The sequence below is a fragment of the Grampus griseus genome, assembly GCF_964374135.1.
Source record: "Grampus griseus genome assembly, chromosome: 16".
In the NCBI taxonomy this organism is placed as follows: Eukaryota; Metazoa; Chordata; class Mammalia; order Artiodactyla; family Delphinidae; genus Grampus; species Grampus griseus.
Genome location: NC_139010.1, coordinates 75230043 through 75252005, shown reverse-complemented (window position 1 = coordinate 75252005; position 21963 = coordinate 75230043). Strand labels below are relative to the sequence as shown.

The 21963-nt window shown below is 39.1% G+C and overlaps 1 protein-coding gene and 1 pseudogene across 3 annotated transcripts in view; one reads left to right on the top strand and one right to left on the bottom strand.

Annotated features, from left to right (window-relative positions):
* Positions 1-21963, top strand: part of MCMBP (minichromosome maintenance complex binding protein) — a gene marked incomplete at its 5' end in the record, with an annotated part of 66359 nt that overhangs the window by 34397 nt on the left and 9999 nt on the right. Inside the window, 8 exons of one of the 2 annotated variants that reach the window (XM_082673350.1) lie at positions 2983-3127; positions 5705-5856; positions 7570-7670; positions 13025-13197; positions 13543-13666; positions 14837-14954; positions 20145-20310; positions 21254-21387. In XM_082673350.1, the coding sequence (XP_082529476.1) occupies positions 2983-3127; positions 5705-5856; positions 7570-7670; positions 13025-13197; positions 13543-13666; positions 14837-14954; positions 20145-20310; positions 21254-21387 (1113 nt within the window). Of the gene's footprint in view, positions 1-2982; positions 3128-5704; positions 5857-7569; positions 7671-13024; positions 13204-13542; positions 13667-14836; positions 14955-20144; positions 20311-21253; positions 21388-21963 lie in introns of both variants that reach the window. The other variant, XM_082673349.1, reaches the window with a different exon arrangement.
* LOC309834696 (Y-box-binding protein 1-like) lies at positions 8882-9929 on the bottom strand (annotated as a pseudogene). Its single transcript has one exon. The product of its transcript is annotated as a Y-box-binding protein 1-like (transcript).

Here is a 21963-nt window from a genome sequence, read left to right as displayed (position 1 = left end):
TTTTAGATCTGTGGGTTGATATTTTCAGAAGATTTCAGCCATTATTTCTTCAAATATTTTTCTGTCCCAGTCTCATCTTTATCTCATTTTCTGGGGCTCAAATCACATGATTGTAGACTAATTATTATTGTTCTCAGGTGATTGAGGTTTTTTGTTTTCCATTTTATGTTTTAGTTCTAGATTTTTTCATTTGGTTCTTTTTCTTTGTTTCCATTTTTCTGATGATAGTCCTCATCTTTTCTTTTAAAATTGTAAATTTTGGAATTGCTTTTTAATGCCCTTGTCTGCTAATTCCAATATCCAGGTTGTCTCTGGGTTTTGTTTTTTTTTTCTGTTGATACTGTTTTTAATCCTGCTTATAGGCCATACTTTCCTGCTTCTTCGCATAATTAATCATGTGTTATGATTAGTTATGCTGATATACAACACTGTTGAAAGTTCTGTCTTCAAGAGTGTTGAATTTTGCTCTGGCAGGCAGGTAATTTAAGTGCATCACTTTGATCCTGCCAAGGCTTGGTTTTGGGATTTGTTAAGGTAGGTATGAGTGGCACTTACAATGTAGGATGTAGTCCTTACTTGCGAGATGTGCTATTTCCGGGTCTCACCTAAATGCTCGTGATTCTCAGCAGGGTCCAGTTCTAGTATTGTGTAACTTCCAGAAGCTCTGCTAAGCTCCCAACCGAGCAGCAGCTGTTCTCTCCTAGGGCTCTATTTGAAGCTCTTTGCTCTCTAACTGTTCTGCAAATTCCAGTTGCTTCAGTAGCCTTGAGCTATGTGCTCTGTTTTCTCTACCAGCAAGAGCAGAACCTCCACTTCCCTTTGCTGCAATTTGGAAAATGCCCCTGAGAGAGCTGGGGAGAATGTGGAGTTTACCTGTGGTGTTTCTTCTCATTCAAGGATCATAACCTTATGTTCTTTGTTGTCCAAAGACTGAAAACAGTTGCTTCATGCCTTTTGTTCAGCTTTACAGGTTTTTTGTTTTTTTAATTGAAGTATAGTTGATTTACAATATTGTGTTAGTTTCAGGTATACAACAAAGTGATTCAGTTATACATATATATATATATATGTATTCTTTTTTAAAGTTTGTTTTCCATTATAGTTTATTTCAAGACACTGAATATATTTCCCTGTGCTAAGCAGTAAATTCTTGTCGTTTATCTATTTTATATATGGTAGTGCGCATCTGTCAGTCCCGTACTACCAATTTATCCCTCCCCCGCCCAGCTCCTACCCTTTGCCTTTGGTAACCACGAGTTTGTTTTCTATGTCTGTGAGTCTGTTTCTATTTTATAAATAAGTTCATTTGTACTATTTCTTTATATCTCACATATAAATGATATCATATAATATTTGTCTTTCTCTGTCCGACTTACTTCACTTAATATGATAATCTCTTGGTCCATCCATGTTGCTGCAGATGGCATTATTTCATTCTTTTTTATGGCTGAGTAATATCCGTGTGTGTGTGTGTGTGTGTGTGTATACACGCCACATCTTTATCCATACATCTGTTGATGGACATTTGGGTTGCTTCCATGTCTTGGCTATTGTAACTAGTGCTGCTTTGAACATTGGGATGCATGTACCTTTTCAAATTAGAGCTTTTGTCTTTTCTGTATATATGCCCAGGAGTGAGATTGCTGGATCATAATGGTAACTCTATTTTTAGTTTTTTAAGGAGCCTCCATTCTGTTTTCCATAGGGGCTGCACCAATTTACATTCCCACCAAGAGTGTAGGAGGGTTCCCTTTTCTCCACACTCCAGCATTTATTATTTGTAGACTTTTTTAGTATATGTGCTGCCGAAGCAAGCACTATTTGTAGACTTTTTGATGATGGCCATTCTCACCAGTGTGAAGTGATTATACCTCATTGTAGTTTTGATTTGCATTTCTCTAATAAATAGCAGTGTTGAGCATCTTTCATGTGCCTGTTGGCCTTCTATATTCCGTCTTTGGAGAAGTGTTTGCTTAGATCTTCTGCCCATTTTTTGATTGGGTTGTTTGTTTTTTTCTTATTGAGTTATATGAGCTGTTTGTATATTTTGGAAATTAAGCCCTTGTAGGACTCATCTTTTGCAAATATTTTCTCCCAGTCTATAGGTTGTCTTTTCATTTTATTTATGGTTTGTTTTCTGTGTGAAAGCTTATAAGTTTGATTAGGTCCCATTTGTTTATTTTTGCTTTTATTTCTGTTGCCTTGGGAGATCAGTTTTACAGTTCTTTGCAGCAAGGTAGGGGGCATAAGTTTGAGCTGTTAATTCTTATGACCCAAACTGGAAGTTCAGCCTTCTTTTATTGAAAAGGAATTTTTGTTATTCTGGGTTTTTTAAAAAATTGAGGTGTCGTTGATTTACAATAATGTTTTAATTTCAGATGTACAACATAATGATTCAAAATTTTGATAGATAATACTCCATATTTATTATAAAATGTTGGCTGTATTCCCTGTGTTATACAACAGGGGTCCCCAGCCCCTGGGCCGTGGCCTGTTAGGAACTGGGCTGCACAGCAGGAGGTGAGCGGCGGCCGAGTGAGGGAAGCTTCATTTTGCCGCTCCCCACGGCTCTCATTACCGCCTAAACCACCCCCCCCCCCCATACACACACACACCCGTCCGGGAAAAATTGTCTTCCATGAAGTTGGTCCCTGGTGCTGAAAAGGTTGGGGACCTGCTGCTATACAGTATATCCGTATAGCTTATTTATTGTATACATCAACCTTCTTTTAAAAATACATTTTTATTTTAACCAAACTGCCAAAGTAATAGTCTTTTTTTTTTTTACATCTTTATTGGAGTATAATTGCTTTACAATGGTGTGTTAGTTTCTGCTTTATAACAAAGTGAATCAGTTATACATATACATATGTTCCCATATCTCTTCCCTCCAAAGTAATAGTCTTTTATTAGTCACCTAGGTAGGGTAACTTAACGATATTCCCCAGTTCATGAAAATCTTTCCTTAACCTTTCATTTAACGTCTATGTTAATACAAACCAAGCTCGAGTCAGCCCTTCAACGTCCTACACTCCCAGTCGTCACAAGAGGAGTTATGAAGATGATGAAGATATGGACCTACAGCCGAATAAACAGAAAGAGCAGCACGCGGGTGCCAGGCAAGCAGGTAGTGTGTGCCATTGGGCTTTCGGTAGACTTCTGGTCTCTTGCAGTAGATTCATATTCAGAATTAATTGTTGTATAATGTAGCTCTAGATTTAGGAGCTGGCAGTAATTTGACAACTTTGCTTTGAGGTTTATCAGAATTATAGACGGTTCTGAGAGTTTGAACAGTTACTCTTTGGTCACACTGTGCTTCATAATTGAGCAGTTAGGCATCACTTAGTGAGAAGTGGCTACTCTACTGTCAGTTGTTAAGGGTCTCAATTTGGGTAGCTGGAAGAGGTCTTTTATCTTTCTTCATACTTTATTTATCTCAGCTTTTAAGTAATATGAAGTACTCTACCCTAAAAGTGACTTATTTATATCTGAAACATCCTTTCTTATTTTCTTTTTGGAATAGTGATGCTTTTAATTAGTAAGACTGAAAACATTGGAGGAAAAATGTGAAATTGTGGTATACTGGATTATTTACTCCTAAACTTTAAAATTAATTAAAACGCAATTCTGATTAAAACAAGGAGACCAAAAGTTGAAATTTTCTAAGAGAATGAGAGAATTTCAAAATTGGTATATATCATTATTGATTTCTCCAGTCACAGTTATTATGAACACTGAATTCCTTCATATGGCAGGTAGATAAGTTTGTCTTTATTTCTCCTTTTGTGTCCAGTCATTTCTCTTTAGCATCTTTAATCCAAGGACAAGTTAAAGGCAGAGGAGGTAAAAACAAATTAGTCTAGTTAATTTGAATGTGAAGGGTGGGTTGAGAGGGCAAATATAACCCTCAGTGGTAAACAGAGATTTACTACTGAATTTCATTTAATCATATATTATTCTACTTTATAAGTTCATATTACCGTATTTCTTTAATGCTAAGGCATATTTTAATGTTTTTAAAATTGGAATGTTTTACAGTAAATGTATACAAATGTGATAGTATTCTTTTTCTCCACTCACCCCCCAAATGTTTATTAAAATTAACGGTGTATCATAACAATAAACATATTAGAATCCAAGACACATGGTAATTCTCTTATCATTTAAGCTATTGATGCTTCTTTCTATTTCTTGCCCCTTTTGTTTGAATATCATACTTTTCAGGGCTTTTGAATACATTTGAGTGCATTATTTATGTAAAGTTTACCTTGTTTGTTGGTTTCTAAGCAATCTTTCAGGCTGTATATATATTTTAAGCTGTTTTGGAGATAAGTGTAGATTCACATGCAGTTGTAAAACATAAGATCTCTCATGTTGCCCTTTTATAATCATACCCACCTCTCCTGCCTCTCTACCTCTTCCTGGCAACCACTGATTTGTTCTTCATCCCTATAATTTTGTCATTTTAAGAATGTTACATAAATGGAATCATGTAGTATATAGACTTTGTAGATTGGCTTTTTTTCATTCAGCAAAATTCCCTTGAGATCCATTCAAGTTGTTGCTTATATCAATAGTTTATTCCTTTTTATTGCTGAGCAATATTGTGTGGTATGGGAAGCTATATTTTAATTCTAACTAGTTATCAGCCCTAAACTGTGACTACTGTAGGGGTAGAGGCTATCTTTATTTTTTTATTTTTATAAAATTATTTATTTTAGTTTTGGCTGTGTTGGGTCTTTGTTTCTGTGTGAGGGCTTTCTCTAGTTGCGGCAAGTGGGGGTCACTCTTCATCGCGGTGCACAGGCCTCTGACTGTTGTGGCCTCTCTTGTTGCGGAGCACAGGCTCCAAATGCACAGGCTCAGTAGTTGTGGCTCACGGGCCCAGTTGCTCCACGGCATGTGGGATCCTCCCAGACCAGGGCTCGAACCCGTGTCCCCTGCATTGGCAGGCAGACTCTCAACCACTGCGCCACCAGGGAAGCCCAAGGCTATCTTTTTTTTTTTTTCTTTGCCGTACGAGGGCCTCTCACTGTTGTGGCCTCTCCCGTTGCGGAGCACAGGCTCCGGACGTGCAGGCTCAGCGACCATGGCTCACAGGCCTAGCTGCTCCGTGGCATGTGGGATCTTCCCAGACTGGGGCACAAACCTGTGTCCCCTGGATTGGCAGGTGGACTCTCAACCACTGTGTCACCAGGGAAGCCCCCGAGGCTATCTTTAAATGATCTTTTGTATCCCCAGCAACTAGTCTGATTCCTGGTACATAGTGGACATTAATAGATGTTTGGTAAATGAATTTATTGCTATATGGTTTTATTCTACTTAATAAGTAGAAAGAAGTATGTTCTACAAAGGTGTTTTTGTTGTCAGTAGACCCGTGTACTCCTTGGGTCAAAGATGTCAAGTAACGATGTTAAATATTAACTTTAAAGTTACTTACATGAGATTTGATGGGGGGGGAATTTGTTGCCATTTTATTGCAGGTGGAAAGTGATTACACTTTCAGATCTTCATAATAATCTTTGTTCTCTTGATAGGTCAGAGGGCTTCTAGTATGTGTTATTTCCTTAAAAACTGTAACAACTTGAAGTTTGTAAGCTCAGAAGCATCATTTCTATCAAATTCAAAAGGCTGTTTAGGAATGTTCTTTATCTCCAGGAAGCCTTAGCAATGATGATGTGCAATGCTGTCCCTTTGAATTTAGGGAGTGTTGGTGGTCTTCAGTGGTGTGGAGAACCAAAACGTTTAGAAACTGAAGCTTCTTCTGGACAACAGCTGAACTCGCTAAACCTCTCTTCTCCTTTTGATCTGAATTTTCCACTGCCAGGAGAGAAGGGTCCTGCATGCCTTGTGAAGGTAATAAAATCTTTCATAGACCTGATGCTGACAAAGATGTGTTAAGTGTCTCAGAAATTAAAACAGAAATCTCTTAGCATTTGTATTAGCAAGTTTTCTCTTGCTGCTGTAACAAATCACCACAAACTTAGTGGCTTAAAACAACAAATTTTATCATTTTGCAGGCTTTAGGCCAGAAGTCCAACATGGATCTCACTAGGGGTAAAATTCAGGTGACAGCAGGACTGGTTCCTCTCTGGAGGCTTTAGGGGGGGAGTCTGTTTTTTTGTCTTTTCCAGCTTTTGGAGGCTGCCATTATTCCTTGGCTTGTGGCCCCTTCCTCCATCTTCCAAGTCAGCAGTAATGCAGCCCTCCGACCATTTCTTCATAGTCACATCTCCCTCTGACCTTAGGTAGGAGAGATTCTCCAATTTTCAGGACATGTATGATTAAATTGAGTCCACCCATGCAATCCAGAATAATCTCCCCATCTTAGGGTCCTTAATTTATACAAGTTCCTTTTACATGTAAGGTAACAACATACTCAAGGATTCCAGTGATTAAGAAGTGAATATTGGTCGGAGTGGCGGGGGGACATTATTTTGTCTACCACGGCATTGTTTACAAAAAATGGATATTTCAGATAGATGTGGAACAACTTTTAAATTAATATCTATTTCCTTTCTATATCATTTCTAACTTACTAATATCTGCTTTATTTTTTAATATTTATTTATTGGCCGCGTCGGGTCTTAGTTGTGCGGGATCTTTGTCGCGGTGCGCTGGCCTCTCTCTAGTTGAGACGCGCAGGCTATGTAGTTGCAGCGCGGGCGTAGTTGCCCCACCACATGTGGGATCTTAGTTCCCACACCAGGGATCGAACCTGGGTACCCTGCATTGGAAGGCGGATTCTTAACCACTGGACCACCAGGGAAGTCCCTATCTGCTTTATTTTCATCATTCTTCCTTTTCTTATCAAAAGCCATTTCTCACTTAGATTTAAAATAAGGTAGAAGGAAAAAAATCTGTTAATAGTTTGTTCCCCTATTCTGCTTATTCTGGTTTTTTAATCATGAGAGGTGAACAAGTGATACAAGTTTCAGAAATGATCATTGAGAATTTCTGTTCTTAGTTGTTGTGGTTTTAACTTAAATGGCACTTCAGTTATGTAGCACAGGAGCAAGAATTAGCACGTTTTTCCTTCCATGCTTCTCTTAGGTCTCACCAGTAGGAGGCTTTGACAGTTTCTAATATCCATCATGATAGACAGCTTTGAAAGTTTGGCTCTTTACTGTGAGAAACCTCATGGCCATTCTAAGTTTGTGTTAATCCTCCTAACACTGCATAGCTTGTGAATAAGTCCAAAGTTAATAATCGTGGGGTTTTCCCTTCTCTTGATGTAGTTAATAGATTTTGAGATAATGCATGTTTCTAGTTTTAGTTGACCATCATCCTTGGGGGAAAGCCTTTTCTCTGAATGTAGTGGGGAAACAGACATTGGTCAGGAGTCAGGAGGGCTCATGTTTTAGTTGTTAACGTATTTGCTCGTTGCAGAATGACTTCAGGTAAGTGCTTTACCTCTCTTGATCTCAATTTATCAAATAAAGGAGTTGCTTTGAGGTTCATTTTCTGATTTAAAATGCTAAGATATTATTATTACTTTAAGACTAATATCATATGCTTTTTTGGTGTTATTTAGTCCTAACAATGTGATTTTGTGTGGCCTCTTGTTAGGTCTATGAAGACTGGGATTGTTTTAAAGTAAATGATGTTCTTGAGTTATATGGCATACTATCTGTGGATCCTGTGCTAAGTATACTGAATAATGATGAAAGGTGAGTCTATTTTGACATAATTACCCTCCAGCTTTTCTGAAAGTTTGAAATTATAAAGAACTCCCTTTCTCCTTTTACCCAGATTTACAAGTTGTTAACCCTTATGCTCCATTTGCTTATTTTTATATATACGTACACTTTTTGGAAACCCTTAAGAGTAAGTTACGTATGTCATATTCTAAATACTTGTTGCAATCACATTTCCTAAGAACAAAGACCTCGTATATAATCAGAGTATAGCTACAAAGTTTGGAAATTTGCTGTGAATACACAATACACTAACCACAGACCACACTAAATTTCACTAATTGTCTCATTGGTCTTCTTTCTCACGGTCATTTTCTTGGTCCAGGATCCTTAGGATCACTCGTTGCGTTAACCTGGAGCAGTCTCCAGCTCTTTGTTGTCCTCCAAGGCCTTGACAATTTTTTCTGTTCTTTCAGCTTATACAACAAAAAATTCATTTCTTACAGTTATGGAAGCTGGGAAATCCAAGGCTAAGACGCCAATGTCTAGTGAGGGCCTTTTTCCTGGTTTGCAGATGGTTGTCTTCTTGCTGTGTCCTCACATGGCAGAGCAGAACCTTGACACTTGAAGAGTAGAAGCCAGTTATTTTGTAGGGTGTCTCTCAGTGTAGGTTTGTCTGATGTTTCCGTGTGATTAGATTCTGGTTATACATTTTGGGCAGGAAACTACAAAGTGATGTATCTTTCTCAGTGTATCACACCAGCAGGTACAGTATCCCGTTCCTGGTGAAGTTCTTTTTGACCACTTGGTTACTTGTGGTACACACGTACATCAGTCTTTATATTATTTACAAGTCGGTATATCAGAAACCATGAGCTCACACTGTCTTCCTGGTTCCAGTTCAGTTCAGCTCCACAACTCAGTGTCATTCTAGTTTTCCTCCTTTCTGTATTTGTAATCCCCTTTTCTAACAGAAAGAAACTTGACTCCCAGTATCCTCAATATATTCTTTTGCTCAGGTTAAGGTGGTGTCTACCAGGTTTCTCTACTGTAAAGTTACTATTTTTCACTTTGTAGTTAACAGGTAGTTTATAGAGGGAGCTACTTCAAGACCATATCATTTCAGTTTCATTTAATTTTCACCCACTTATTTTAGCATTCATTGATGATTCTTGTTAGACTCAGTTGTACTCTGATGGTGATTTTCTGTTCAGTCATTCCCTCTACATTTATTCATTGGCATTCTACTGTAAGATTTCTCTACCTCCTCTACCTTGTTCTCCTGCACCCTGATTGTCAGCACCCTCCATCACTTCTCTCTGCACAGGAGGGTTGGAGTGCTGTGGTCGACACCCACTGGGTCTCTGCGTGCAGTAAGGTGGGCACCTTCGCCTGCGGTAGGGCCGACGCTGTTGGGCCTGGCACTCTCCGATCCCTCATTCTTTTCCTCACTCTCACTGTTCTGGTAATTCTGCGGGTGATTGCGTGGAGGACCCCTACGACGTGGATAGTGTCTATGATGGTTACGGTCTGCTGCATGTTTACTGCCTTGCGCTGGAACTGCACCAGGGCCTGTAACATTTGCTGCCTGCACACCCCCCTTTTCTCCTTCAGCAACATCGAACTCCACAGTCTCTCCATCTGCTACACCGCGGAGGTACTACCTGGGGTTCTTCTTTATGGCAGTCTGGTGTACGAATACATGTTCCTTGGTGTCATTCCTGTTGATGAAACCATATCTGTTTCTTACATTGAACCATTTTACTGTTCCCAGAACCTTCGCCATAATGATCTTTTTGTCCCCGCCAGCAGGCGCCGCTGATGTGAGGCTGCCGGGGCCACCGCTGCCTGAGCCACTGCCAGTCCTGCCCATGCCCGTTGTGCTGGGCTTGGGGGCGGCAGCAGTGAGGGCGGGGGGTTGGGCGGCGGGTGGCTGCTGGGTCTCGGCCTCACTGCTCATGGTTGCGGTGATGGTGAGTGGGGACGGTGGCAGTGGGGCTGCTCGGGGCTCTCCGGGGTCCGCTCCTGCTACCGATCGAACTGTGGGTTCTTTTTTTTTTTTCTTTTTTTTTTTTGCGGTACACGGGCCTCTCACTGTTGTGGCCTCTCCCGTTGCGGAGCACAGGCTCCGGACGCGCAGGCTCAGCGGTCATGGCTCACGGGCCCAGCTGCTCTGCGGCATGTGGGATCCTCCCAGACCGGGGCATGAACCCGTGTCCCCTGCATCGACAGGTGGACTCTCAACCACTGTGCCACCAGTGGGTTCTTTTTGACGTGACCTTATCTTACCGTTTTTGAACATATATTTTCTGATGCATTAAGCTGTTTCAGCCTCATCTTGTACTTCCCATGCTTCAGCCTCAGTTTCAGCCCTTTTCCCAAGGAGCACCTGTGAGGAATTTTGTTTAAAAAATCAAGATTTGAGTACTGGTGTGCTCATTGGTACTGAGCTGGCATTGCTTCTATGCCATTTCAGCAGAGCTAGGAAATAAATATATACATACTCACACACACATTTATATACACACATCTACATATATTTTTATATTATTTACAATATCAGAAACCATGAGCTCACAGTCTTCCTGGTTCCAGTTCAGTTCAGCTGCACAACTCGGTGTCATTCTAGTCTTCCTCCTTTCCGTATTTGTCATTCCCTTTTCTAACAGAAAGAAACTTGACTCCTAGTATCCTCAATATATTCCTTTGCTCAGTTCTGTGATATAGTAGGGTCCCCCTCACTTTGGTTTTGCTTTCTATGGTTTCAGTTACCTACAGTCAACCGCTGTCTGAAAATATTAACTGGGAAATTCCAGAAATAAACAATAAGTTTTAAATTGCATACCTTTCTTAGTAGTGTGATGAAATTTTGAGTTGTCCCACTCTGTCCTGCCCAGGACGTGAATCATCCCTTTGTCCAGGGTATGCCATCCATTAGTCACTTAGTAGCCATCTCAGTTATCAGATCGACTTTCCACGTATCACAGTGCCTGTAGTCAAGTAACCCTTATTTTACTTAATAATGGCCCCAAAGCATAAGAGTAGTGATGTGGCAATTTGGGTATGCCAAAGAAAAGCTGTAAAATGCTTTTTTTAAAGTGAAAAGGTAAAATTTTTTGACTTATACAGAAAGAAAAAAAAATCTATGCTGAGGTTGTTAAGATCTACAGCAAGAACAGTAGAAGATTCTGTAAAATTGTTGAGATGGAAAAAGAAATTAGTGCTAGTTTTGCTTTTGCATCTCAACCTGCAAAAGTTACAGTCACAGTATGTGATAAGTGCTTAGTTAAGATGGAGAAGGCATTAAATTTGTACAATAAGATATTTTGAGAGAGAAACCACATTCACGTAACTTTTATTACAGTATATCATTGTAATTGTTCATTTTTATTATTAGTTATCATGGTTAATCTCTTACGGTGCCTAATTTGTAAATTAAACTTTGTCATAGGAATGTATATATAGGAAAAGACATATTATATGTGGGGCTCAGTACTATCCATAGTTTCAGGCATCCACTAGGGGTTTTGGAATGTATTCCCTGCTGATAAGAGGAGACTGCTATGCAGAGAAGGTAATTTCAGAATTGATAACCCATACCACTGCAAAAAACAAACCTAGTAACTTGAGTTCATTATTTGTTTCCAATTTTTATTTTAGAATGAGAGTGTATATATAGTCAGCTGTGTTCCAGAGTTACCTGGGTGACTTCTTCCCACTTCAGTGCTCTGCTAGTTGTTATTCATTATACATAGTTAGGTTCATTTGTTTCCATTGTGTTTCACTGCAGAGTTTTCCCTCTGTCCATATTGGTTTCTGTACTTAAGTATAGAAAACATGGAAATTGTTGCCAAAATCAAAACTGTATAAAAAGAATGTAGGAATGTCATTCCCCACTACCCTCATCTCTTCTACCCTGCTCCCACCCATGCTCTGTAGGGCAGGAGAGTGAGGCTTCATCTGCTGCTCCCCTTGCTCACGTTGCCACCTGGACCAACCCCTGCACCCCCCACTCCCCAGCCCATCCGTGGGAAAATTGTCTTCCATGAAACTGGTCCCTGGTGCCAAAAAGGCTGAGGACTGCTGCTGTAGGGAACCAGCCTCAGTTCTGCTTTTATCCTTCCTGTATCTCTTTTTTGCAAAAACAGATACATATATATTTTTTTCCTCACTTAGCCTTATATAAAAGGGGGCATGGTATATGTGCTCTTTTACATATTTTTTCCCCTCACTTAATATATTCTGAAAATCCAGATCATCCTCATTCTTTTTTTTTTTGTTTTGAGGTTGGCGAAAGAAAGGAATTATATTCTGCCCCTGCAGTAGAGTTTTTTGTTAAATATTGGACATTCATCTTGGTTTTCCATAGGAAGAACGTATTTTTTCACACTTAAAAAATGATGCAAAACAGACGTTTTAAACAACTTTAGATAAACAGTTCCATAATAATGGCATACAGAATTGCTTGTCTTGGCTGTTTCTGGTTATGGTGAATTTCCTGCTTGAGTTACTTCATTTATGGAGGCATTTTAGTACACAGACAGAGCCAGGTGGCCTGGGTTGGAATCCTGGTTTGGCCACTTACTGGCTTTGTGACCTTACACTTAACTACTACAGTGGCTTGGTTTCCTCATTATACATGAGGGTGGTTGTGAGGTTTTAATGAATTTGTGTGTGCAAAGTGAAGAACATTGCCCGGCACATGGTACACACTATATAAAGGTTGTTGGTATCATTCTTGTATTTAAGGAGGGTGGTGGTATGAATTGATTACTCTCTAGAGTCAGTCTGTAAAGTCTAAAAACATCTTAGTCATTTGTTTCAGTCATCTCACAATAAATCTATCATCTGCTAATTTATTTAGCAAACCTGAAAAACTCACACTTCCTTTTCACTGCTTGTCTATTCACTATTCAAGAGAGGTATCATGTAAGAATAAAATTTAGGAAAAAGAATTAGCAAGAGAGATGAATGGATTCTTCACACTGAATAGTAGACACCTGATGGCTTTTAAGGAAGAGACCCCCATTTTTGAGACACGTGATGAAGCATTTGATGTCCCAGCTAGTAGCTTAAGAAAGGGTGTCTGAAGTAACTTGATGAGTGATATGCTGTATCCCATTTGTTGGAGTTACAACACACCCAGTAAAAATGTTATTGATCTTGAAGAATAGAATAAATACATTCTCTCATAATATGACCAAAGTAGCCTGAAATCTGTGATGTAACTGTTCACAAGGAAGAGGAGCATTTTCTGCTCTTTAAGGGGACGTGCAGGTGAAATTGTTCTTGGCTTGAGTTCTCATTTGATTTTCAGAGATGTGTGTTATTTTTACATCTGTACAGCTGCCGCCTTTGTGAACTGAAGCTCTGTCATCTCTCCGCAGGGATGCCTCTTCGCTGCTAGATCCAATGGAATGCACAGACACAGCTGAAGAACAGAGAGTGCACAGTCCTCCTGCCTCCTTAGTGCCAAGAATCCATGTGGTTTTAGCCCAGAAGTTGCAGCACATCAACCCTTTACTGCCTGCTTGCCTTAACAAGGAGGAGAGCAAAACCTGTAAGTGTAAGTGCTAAAGCCTCGTGGCCCAGAGACTTACCCAACATGTGAAAGCTGCATGGTGGAGCTGTCAGTCAGATTCTTGGTCGTCAGAATAAATTTCTCCAGCGATCACCATTTCTTTGCCCCATTTTCCTTTATGTTAATTCTCTTCATTAAAATGAGGCCCCCCAAAAGGTATACACGCTGTCTTATTTTGACAGCTGGCATCACTTACTGACCAATATTTTAAGTCCATACTAGTCATCTACTGACGTGCAGTGCTTTGTTCCAGTTACTTTTTAACCTAAGAGACACGAGAGGAACTGGTTTGTGTTCTGAATCTGGTCTCCTTTCTCTCTCCAGTTGTTTCTAGTTTCATGTCTGAATTGTCTCCAGTCAGAGCAGAACTGCTGGGGTTCCTCACTCACGCCCTTTTGGGAGACAGTTTGGCTGCTGAATATCTTATATTACATCTCATTTCTACAGTGTAAGTGCTCTGTTCTTGGTGGGAATTAAGGGAGTTTGGTGTTTTGTTGAGAGGGGAAAAGAACAGAAAAGTTTCTGTTTTTATCAGGCTTCATCACCAGATGGTTATTTATTTAGTGTAACAGGTGTTACACCAAATCACAGAAATTCCTTTTTCACTTTTCTCAGTGTCACATGTAGCATTTTGATTGTATCTTCTTAAATTTAAGAGCAAAAATCAGATAAAGAACCTGGCCAATGAGTAAAATGAGTTGTTTTATCCTTTGTGCATTCTGAATTCTCTATTTATACATCCCAAGGCTCTGTGAGGTCCATTTGGTGTACATCTCACTTGTATGTGGACATGTGCCCCTCTCCCTTTCACTTCACTACAGCTCTTTGTTTTCTGATTTCAAAATAACATGTGTGCCTTCAACAAGTTCCAAGAGCATAAAGAAGAAAATTGAAATTGTCTGTAATCTCACCACTTAAAGATGATCTCAGTTAACAGATCTTGGTACCTGTTCATATCATCTTTTTTTTGTTTACATATGTATCCATCCCTACTTAGATCTCAGTTATACTCTAAACAGATCATTATCTTGCTTTTATCATTTATGTTAAGCGTTTCCTATCATAATTCTTCTTGAACCTCTTAATGGCTGTGCAGTATTTCATTATAGACAGTTGTACTTTTTCCCTAAATGTTAGGTTTTCCTACTTTTTCTCTGTTTAAATAATCCTCCAGTAAACATCTTTGTACTATAAATCTTTCCTCAGGTAGGATTTGAGACAGTAGTACATGATGGTTGAGAGCATAGACTCTGGAACCAAACTACCTGGGTTCAAATTCAGCTCTGTCACTTCCTGGATACGTGAACGTGGGCATGTTTCTTAAAATTTCTGTATCTCAGGTTTCTCATCTGTAAAATGAAAACAATAATACCTACCTCAGAGTGTTTGGGAATTAAATGAGAAAGCATTTAAGTACTTAGAACAGTACCTGGCACATGCCCAGCACTTAAATATTGGCTATTATTTTTATTGTTGTTTCTGCTTAAAAAAACAACTGATCAGAATAATCTGCTTTAATTTTAATGACAGTATTAAGCTAATTTTTCTTCGTTTGCTTTTTGATGGAGATCAGGAAATCATGTGAGTATCTTATTGGTTGATATCTTTTTTTTTCTAGATATACAAGAAGAGATGTTCTTCCACTAGGAAAATTTACGGTTAACTTGAGTGGGTGTCCACGGAATAGTACCTTCACCGAACACTTATATCGAATTATTCAACATCTAGTTCCAGCAGTAAGATCAATATAAATACGTATTATAAGCTTAAGTACACTTTAAAAGTCCATCTAATTGTCTTTCATTCAACCCAAACATTTAACTTTGAGATGTTAACAGACCTCATTAAGGGGAAACAAAGCCTGCCTAGTTTCATAATTTAAAATGTACTAACTCCTAAACATTTCACGTTTCCTTTATTGCCTTAGCACAGGTCTCTTCAAGTAACAACACAACTGTAGTAACTCCCTTAACATTGTACTCTCCGTTGATGCCAGTTTGTTTGTACAATTTGGTATCCTTTGTGTGCTTTAAAATCGTAAATCTAAGTAAACTCTAAATTATAGGAGCATAATTCTTTTAGTTGAGGTAATAACTTGATCTCTCCTACCCCAGTTTTAATTCCTGTTTGGAAAGTCAAGCTACCTTTATTTGCCAGGACATCTGGAACGCAGTGTTTGTGTGGTATTAAGATCTTGGGGACAGGAGAATAGCTTCTGATTAGTTGTGTGACTGGCAATGCCGATCACTTCTTTGGAAATTTAAGAGGTTGAAACAGATCATTCATTTAACCAGTGTTTATTGAGTGTCTTCTGGACTCTTAATAAACAGCATTGGACTAAATAGACCAACATTTCTCACTCTCCTTGACTCACTTTACACTGTTAAAAAATTATTGAGAACTTAAAGAGATGTTGTTTGGGTTTTTATTATCAATTTACCATATTAGAAGTTAAAACTAAAGACATATTAAAATATTCATTGAAAATAAATCAGTTACATATGAGCAAAAGTAAAATATTTTTGTAAAAAATAGCTATTTTTCCAAACAAAATAATATTAGTGATAAAAGTGACATTGTTTTAAATTTTTGCCAGTCTCTGTAATATCTGGATTAATAGAAGACAGCTGGATTGTCATATCTGTTCCTGCATTCAGTCTATTGTAACATGATGTTTTGACTGAAGTATATGAAGGAATGTTGGCCTTACACAGATGAAAAAGTAGTTGGCAAAGGAAGGACTTTTAATGGCATTTTCAGATAACTGTAGATATTCTTCTGATACTAGACCAAAACTGTCCATATGGCATTTTCTTCAAGGAGTTGTGTGAAATCTGTAATCTCATCAATGAACTTTTTATACTCTGCTATCGTAAATTCATTGGTCTGTCTTGCACATTGAATGGATCTTTTATCCATGTGTGATTTTGACCTCATGGACCCCATAAAAGGGTTTCAGCAACTCCCTGGGAGTGCCCTGGACCACTCTTTGTTGGTGGTGGAAGACCAACAAATAATAAATAACATATATAGTATGTCACTGAAGTGCCATGGAGAACAGTAAAGGCCCAGGGGAAGGGGATAGGGAGTGCTGGGGGTAGGCCAGGGTGGAGTTGCTGACATGTACCGCGTGTCGGGGAAGCCCTCTCCAGGGTGGAGTTCAGGGAGAGACTTGATGCAAACCCAGGATCAAGACACAGGGCCGTGTTGGGGAAAGTGTCTGTCCTGTGCAGAGAACAAGTTCAGGGTCCGAGCGCAGCGTGCTGGGCATGTTGAGGAACGCCAGCCTGAGGGGCCGGTGTACTGCCATGGAATGAGTGCTGGGGAGGAGCGTAGGACGTGGGGTCTGAGTGGCAGCCTAGGGCCACTCAAAGCTTGAGGCCAAGATTTAAGTAGCACATACTTGGGACGTGAATTATATTTTTAAGTATGAAAGTGATATGAGGAAAGTACTCAGGATTCTTGCATGGTAAGGTATTTCCTTTTTGTTCTTTTTATTCTACATCACTTTGTAGTGGTTTGTTTTACTGTTTCATTTTTACCATATCCCACTCCCTTATATTACTCTTATGTTTGTGTTTAGCTAGCACTGAACTTTTTCTAAACACTTGCCTTTTTAATATCTTATTTAGTTTTCGTAGCAGTAAGTGTGAGTGACCTACTTTTGCTTATATGGAGCTGCACCCTGCTCTATGCCACCTTTTGTTTCGACAGACTCTGTTTCTTTCGGGGTCATTTCCTTGTATCTATAATATGACACCCCTCCCCCCCCCCCGCTTTCTTCGAATTACTGAGCCAAAGTACAAAAATCCTCTGCATTTTGAAAATACATCTTCTCTCTTCCTTGACATCCTTCCCCACCCTAGTCTCCACCCGTACCACACATACTTCTTTATGGTCCAGAGTGATCTTAGATTGGAGTACAACGCAGGGTGCAGAGGGCACTGGGTGGTGGGCTCAGGAAGACGGAGGGAGGTGCAGGTGGACTTAACTGATTTTCTGCTGCTGAGACTGGGTGAGGAGGTGGCTCTCCCGGGTAGAGCAGGTTCCGAGACCCACAGCGCTGATGACAGTGTGGAGTCCTCCACACCTCAGGCCTCCTTGGAGCAATTTGTTTAGAGGTCTGCAGCTGTCTATGCTGAATGAATATAGTTTTATTTTATTTTCAAAATTTATTAAAAATTTTTAAAATGGAAGTATAGTTGATATATAATATTATATAAGTTACAGGTGTACAATATAGTGATTCACAGATTTTTTAAAAATTGAAGTACAGTTGATTTACAGTGTTGTGTTAGTTTCAGGTGTACAGCAGAGTGATTCAGTTACACATATATATCTATTTTTTTCTCAGATTCTTTTCTCATATAGGTTATTACAGAATATTGAGTATACTTCCTTGTGCTATATAGTAGGTCCCTGTTGGTTATCTGTTTTATATGCAGTAGTGTATTATGTTAATCCCAAACTCCTAATTTATCCCCCCACCCCTCAGCCCTTTCCCCTTTGGTAACCATAAGTTTGTTTTCTGTGTCTGTGGGTCTATTTCTGTTTTGTATATAAGTTCATTTGTATCTTTTTTTTTTTTTTTTTTTTAAGATTCCACATGTAAGTGATATCATACGATATTTGTCTTTCTCTGTCTGGCTTACTTTACTTAGTATGATAATCTCTAGATCCATCCATGTTGCTGCAAATGCCATTATTTCATTGGATTTTATGGCTGAGTATTCCATTGTATATATGTACCACATCTTCTTTATCCATTCATCTGTTGATGGACATTTAGGTTGTTTCCATGTCTTGGCTATTGTGAATAGTGCTGCTATGAACAAAGGGGTGCATGTATCTTTTTGGTTTAGAGTTTTGTTTGTATGCCCAGGAGTGGGATTGCTGGATCCTTTAGTAATTCTATTTTTAGTTTTCTGAGGAAACTCCATACTGTTTTCCATAGAGGCTGCACCAACTTACATTCCCACCAACAGTGTAGGAGGATTCCCTTTTCTCCACACCCTCTCCAGCATTTATTATTTGTAGACTTTTTGATGATGGCCATTCTGACCAGTGTGAGTGATATCTCATTGTAGTTTTGATCTGCATTTCTCTAATAGCAATGTTGAGCATCTTTTCATGTGCCTTTTGGCCATGTGTATGTCGTCTCTGGAGAAATGCCTACTTAGGTCTGTGCCCACTTTTTTTTTTTTTTTTTTGCGGTACGCGGGCCTCTCACTGTTGTGGCCTCTCCCATTGTGGAGCACAGGCTCCGGACACGCAGGCTCAGCGGCCATGGCTCACGGGCCCAGCCGCTCTGTGGCATGTGGGATCCTCCCGGACTGGGGCACAAACCCGTGTCCCCTGCATCGGCAGGCGGACACTCAACCACTGCGCCACCAGGGAAGCCCTGTGCCCACTTCTTGATTGGGTTTGTTATTTTGATACTGAGCTGTATGAGCTGTTTGTATATTTTGGAAATTAAGCCCTTGTCAGTTGCATAATTTGCAAATATTTTCTCCCATTCTGTAGGTTTTCTTTTCATTTAGTTTATGGTTTCCTTTGTTGTGCAAAAGCTTTTAAGTTTAATTAGGTCCCATTTGTTTATTTTTGTTTTTATTTCCATTACTCTAGGAGATAGATCCAAAAAGATATTGCTGCCATTTATGTCAGAGTGCTCTGCCTATGTTTTCCTCTAGGAGTTTTATGGTATCCAGTCTTACATTTAGGTCTTTAATCCATTCTGAGTTTATTTTTTTATATGGTGTTAGAGACTGTTCTAATTCATTCTTTTACGTGTGGCTGTCCAGTTTTCCCAGCAACACTTATTGAAGAGACTGTCATTTCTTCATGGTATATTCTTGCCTCCTTTGTTGTAGATTAATTGACCATATGTGTGTGGATTTATTTCTGGGCTTTCTGTTCTGTTCCATTGATCTATATTTTTGTTTTGTGCTAGTACCATACTGTTTTGATGACTGTAGCTTTGTAGTATAGTCTGAAGTCAGGGAGCCTGATTCCTCCAGCTCCGTTTTTCTTTCTCAAGATTGCTTTGGCTATTTGGGGTCTTTTGTGTTTCCATACAAACTAAAAATTTTTTTTTCTAGTTCTATAGAAAATGCCATTGGGGGCTTCCCTGGTGGCGCAGTGGGTTGAGAGTCTGCCTGCCGATGCAGGGGACACAGGTTCAGTTCGTGCCCGGGTCTGGGAAGATCCCACATGCCGCGGAGTGGCTAGGGCCCGTGAGCCATGGCCGCTGAGCCTGCGCGTCCGGAGCCTGTGCTCCGCAACGGGAGAGGCCACAACAGTGAGAGGCCTGTGTACCGCAAAAAAACAAAAACAAAAACAAAAAACGCCATTGGTAATTTGATAGGGATTGCATTGAATTTGTAGATCACCTTGGGCAATATAGTTTGGTGTTTGTCCTCTCCTCTCACGATTACTGATTTAGATATCGTATTTGTGTATGGATGATTTCCTACTTCTACTGTATGTTTGCCTTTACTGATGAATATGATTTTAATTCAGGGAGCACAGAGGAAAATTAAGCTTTTCTCTCTCTGTCTTGATGTGTAAATAAACATTTTATTTTCTGTTTTGTTAGCCTGTGGTCAGTTAAAGAAGTTAAGCCTCTGAATATTTGATATATATATCAGTTGTCTATCATTTGTTTCTGGTTCACTGGTAAAATAAAAAATATTCTTCAAGAATACTGAACAAGACGGCTGAAAATAAAGCAGCTCATAGAATCAGAAATTATTATGATGGAGAAATTTTTGTTTCTAAGAGCTCAGGAAACCATGAGACTGCTTACTCCCTTAGAAATAATAAGCTCTTTCTTTCCATTATAAAATGTAGTGTTTAACTCCAAATATATGTTTTCTTAAAAGAGGGAAACTTAGTTCCTTGATCATTAAAAAAATTTCTCTTTGCAGTCTTTTCATCTGCAGATGACCATAGCGAACATGAACCACTTGAAATTCATTCCCCACAAAGACTACACAGCCAATCGCTTGGTCAGCGGGCTCCTCCAGCTGCCCAGCAATACTTCTCTTGTAATTGATGAAACTCTTCTGGAACAGGGGCAGCTGGACACGCCAGGTGTGTGCACGGACGTTGTCCTTCCATTTCTAACTCCCAGCAAAGCCAGGCGTGGTAATGATCTTCTAAGGAATAACTGAACAAAGACAAATTCACACTTCACAAGTACTTAAGACAAAGGCTTGCTCTGTGAATTTGGTTAAAGCATATATCATTAACAAATAAGTTGTGTACATCAACTATGTTTTGTGATAGTTTGAAAATAGTATGATAATACACCAAGTAGGAGGTAGCTTTTTAAAGGCTGAAAAGGGAGGAGGTTTTGCCTTTAGTCCTATATTACCTCAAAAGAAAAGTTGTAGAAAAGATCTAATAAAACATTTTCTACCAGCCAATGTGATTTAAAAATTTTTTTTTCAAAGAATCTCTGAAAAAATATTTAGTAGATCAGATGGCTTGCACTAACCTCAGTTATGGAACATGTTATAAAATTACAAGAAAGCAGATTGCTTTATCTGTGCTCAAATGAGAATTAAGACACTTTGCTGGTGTAAGTTCAAGAGGTAAAAATAGAAAAAATAGTGTAGACTGGGTAGAATTAAGGCAAAGGTGAGTATAAATTCAGTAAAATTCAGTAACCTTATCTCTGTATAAAAATAATTTTGGTTCTACCAGATTATTTTAGCCCTGTGAAGATGCCACATACAAAATAATCATACTTTTATCGGGAACTATTTTATATCTAATTGCACACCAGATGCTTGGTATTAGATTTGGGTGTGGGTGGGGGAGGAATCTTGGCTCCAGAAGTATGTTTGTGTAGCTTGACAGATATTATCTGTGAAGCCTATTAATTAATGACCATTTAGAAGATTGAACAGTGCCTCATATACTTTTTTTTAAAGCAGTAGAAATCTCATGTCTTATTATTAATGTCAGCAAAACTAATTTGGTTAGGTGATTAAAATCAAGTTACTGAAAAATTATTCCCTTGTTTTTGTAGGTGTTCATAATGTGACTGCCCTGAGCAACCTAATAACTTGGCAGAAGGTGGATTATGACTTCAGCTACCACCAGATGGAATTCCCCTGCAATATTAATGTTTTTATTACTTCGGAGGGGAGATCACTCCTGCCGGTAATGAAGGGTCATTTTTAAATGGACGGAGGTTATATTGGAAAGATATCTATATTTTTGCTTTGTTTCTTGGTACTGCTTATTATTAATAAGTTAAACTTGTTTCAGAGTTGTGGCTGCCGATTATTAATGAGGGAACTGCTTATTTTGTTCTCTGGGATGAAAACTTTGTATCTGTAAAGAAAATCACAAGACAAGCAAAGAAAACTCTTGGCAGCAGAAAACTCCCACATGTAGGGAGAGAAAGTAGAAACTGTCTGTAAATTGCCTGATTAACATCCAGACCTTTGTTCTTGCTGCCTCTGTTCCATTGTTTTCTGCCAATCCTACGTGAGAAATATTTTAGAGTTCCTTTTAAAATGTTCCTAATCACCTGGTAATTATTTCTATGCTTTATCGTGAAATGCTCTGGTGAATCATCAGTGACTAATGAAGAGAGCTTTTACGTCTGAGTCATTAATGATGAGAAGTATGCCCAGTTGTTGAAAAGGCGTACAGTTGCTCTGTATAATGATGTTCACCCTTGATATATGAGAAACTGCCTGTGAATGAGAATGAAATGGCCCAGTGGTAAAT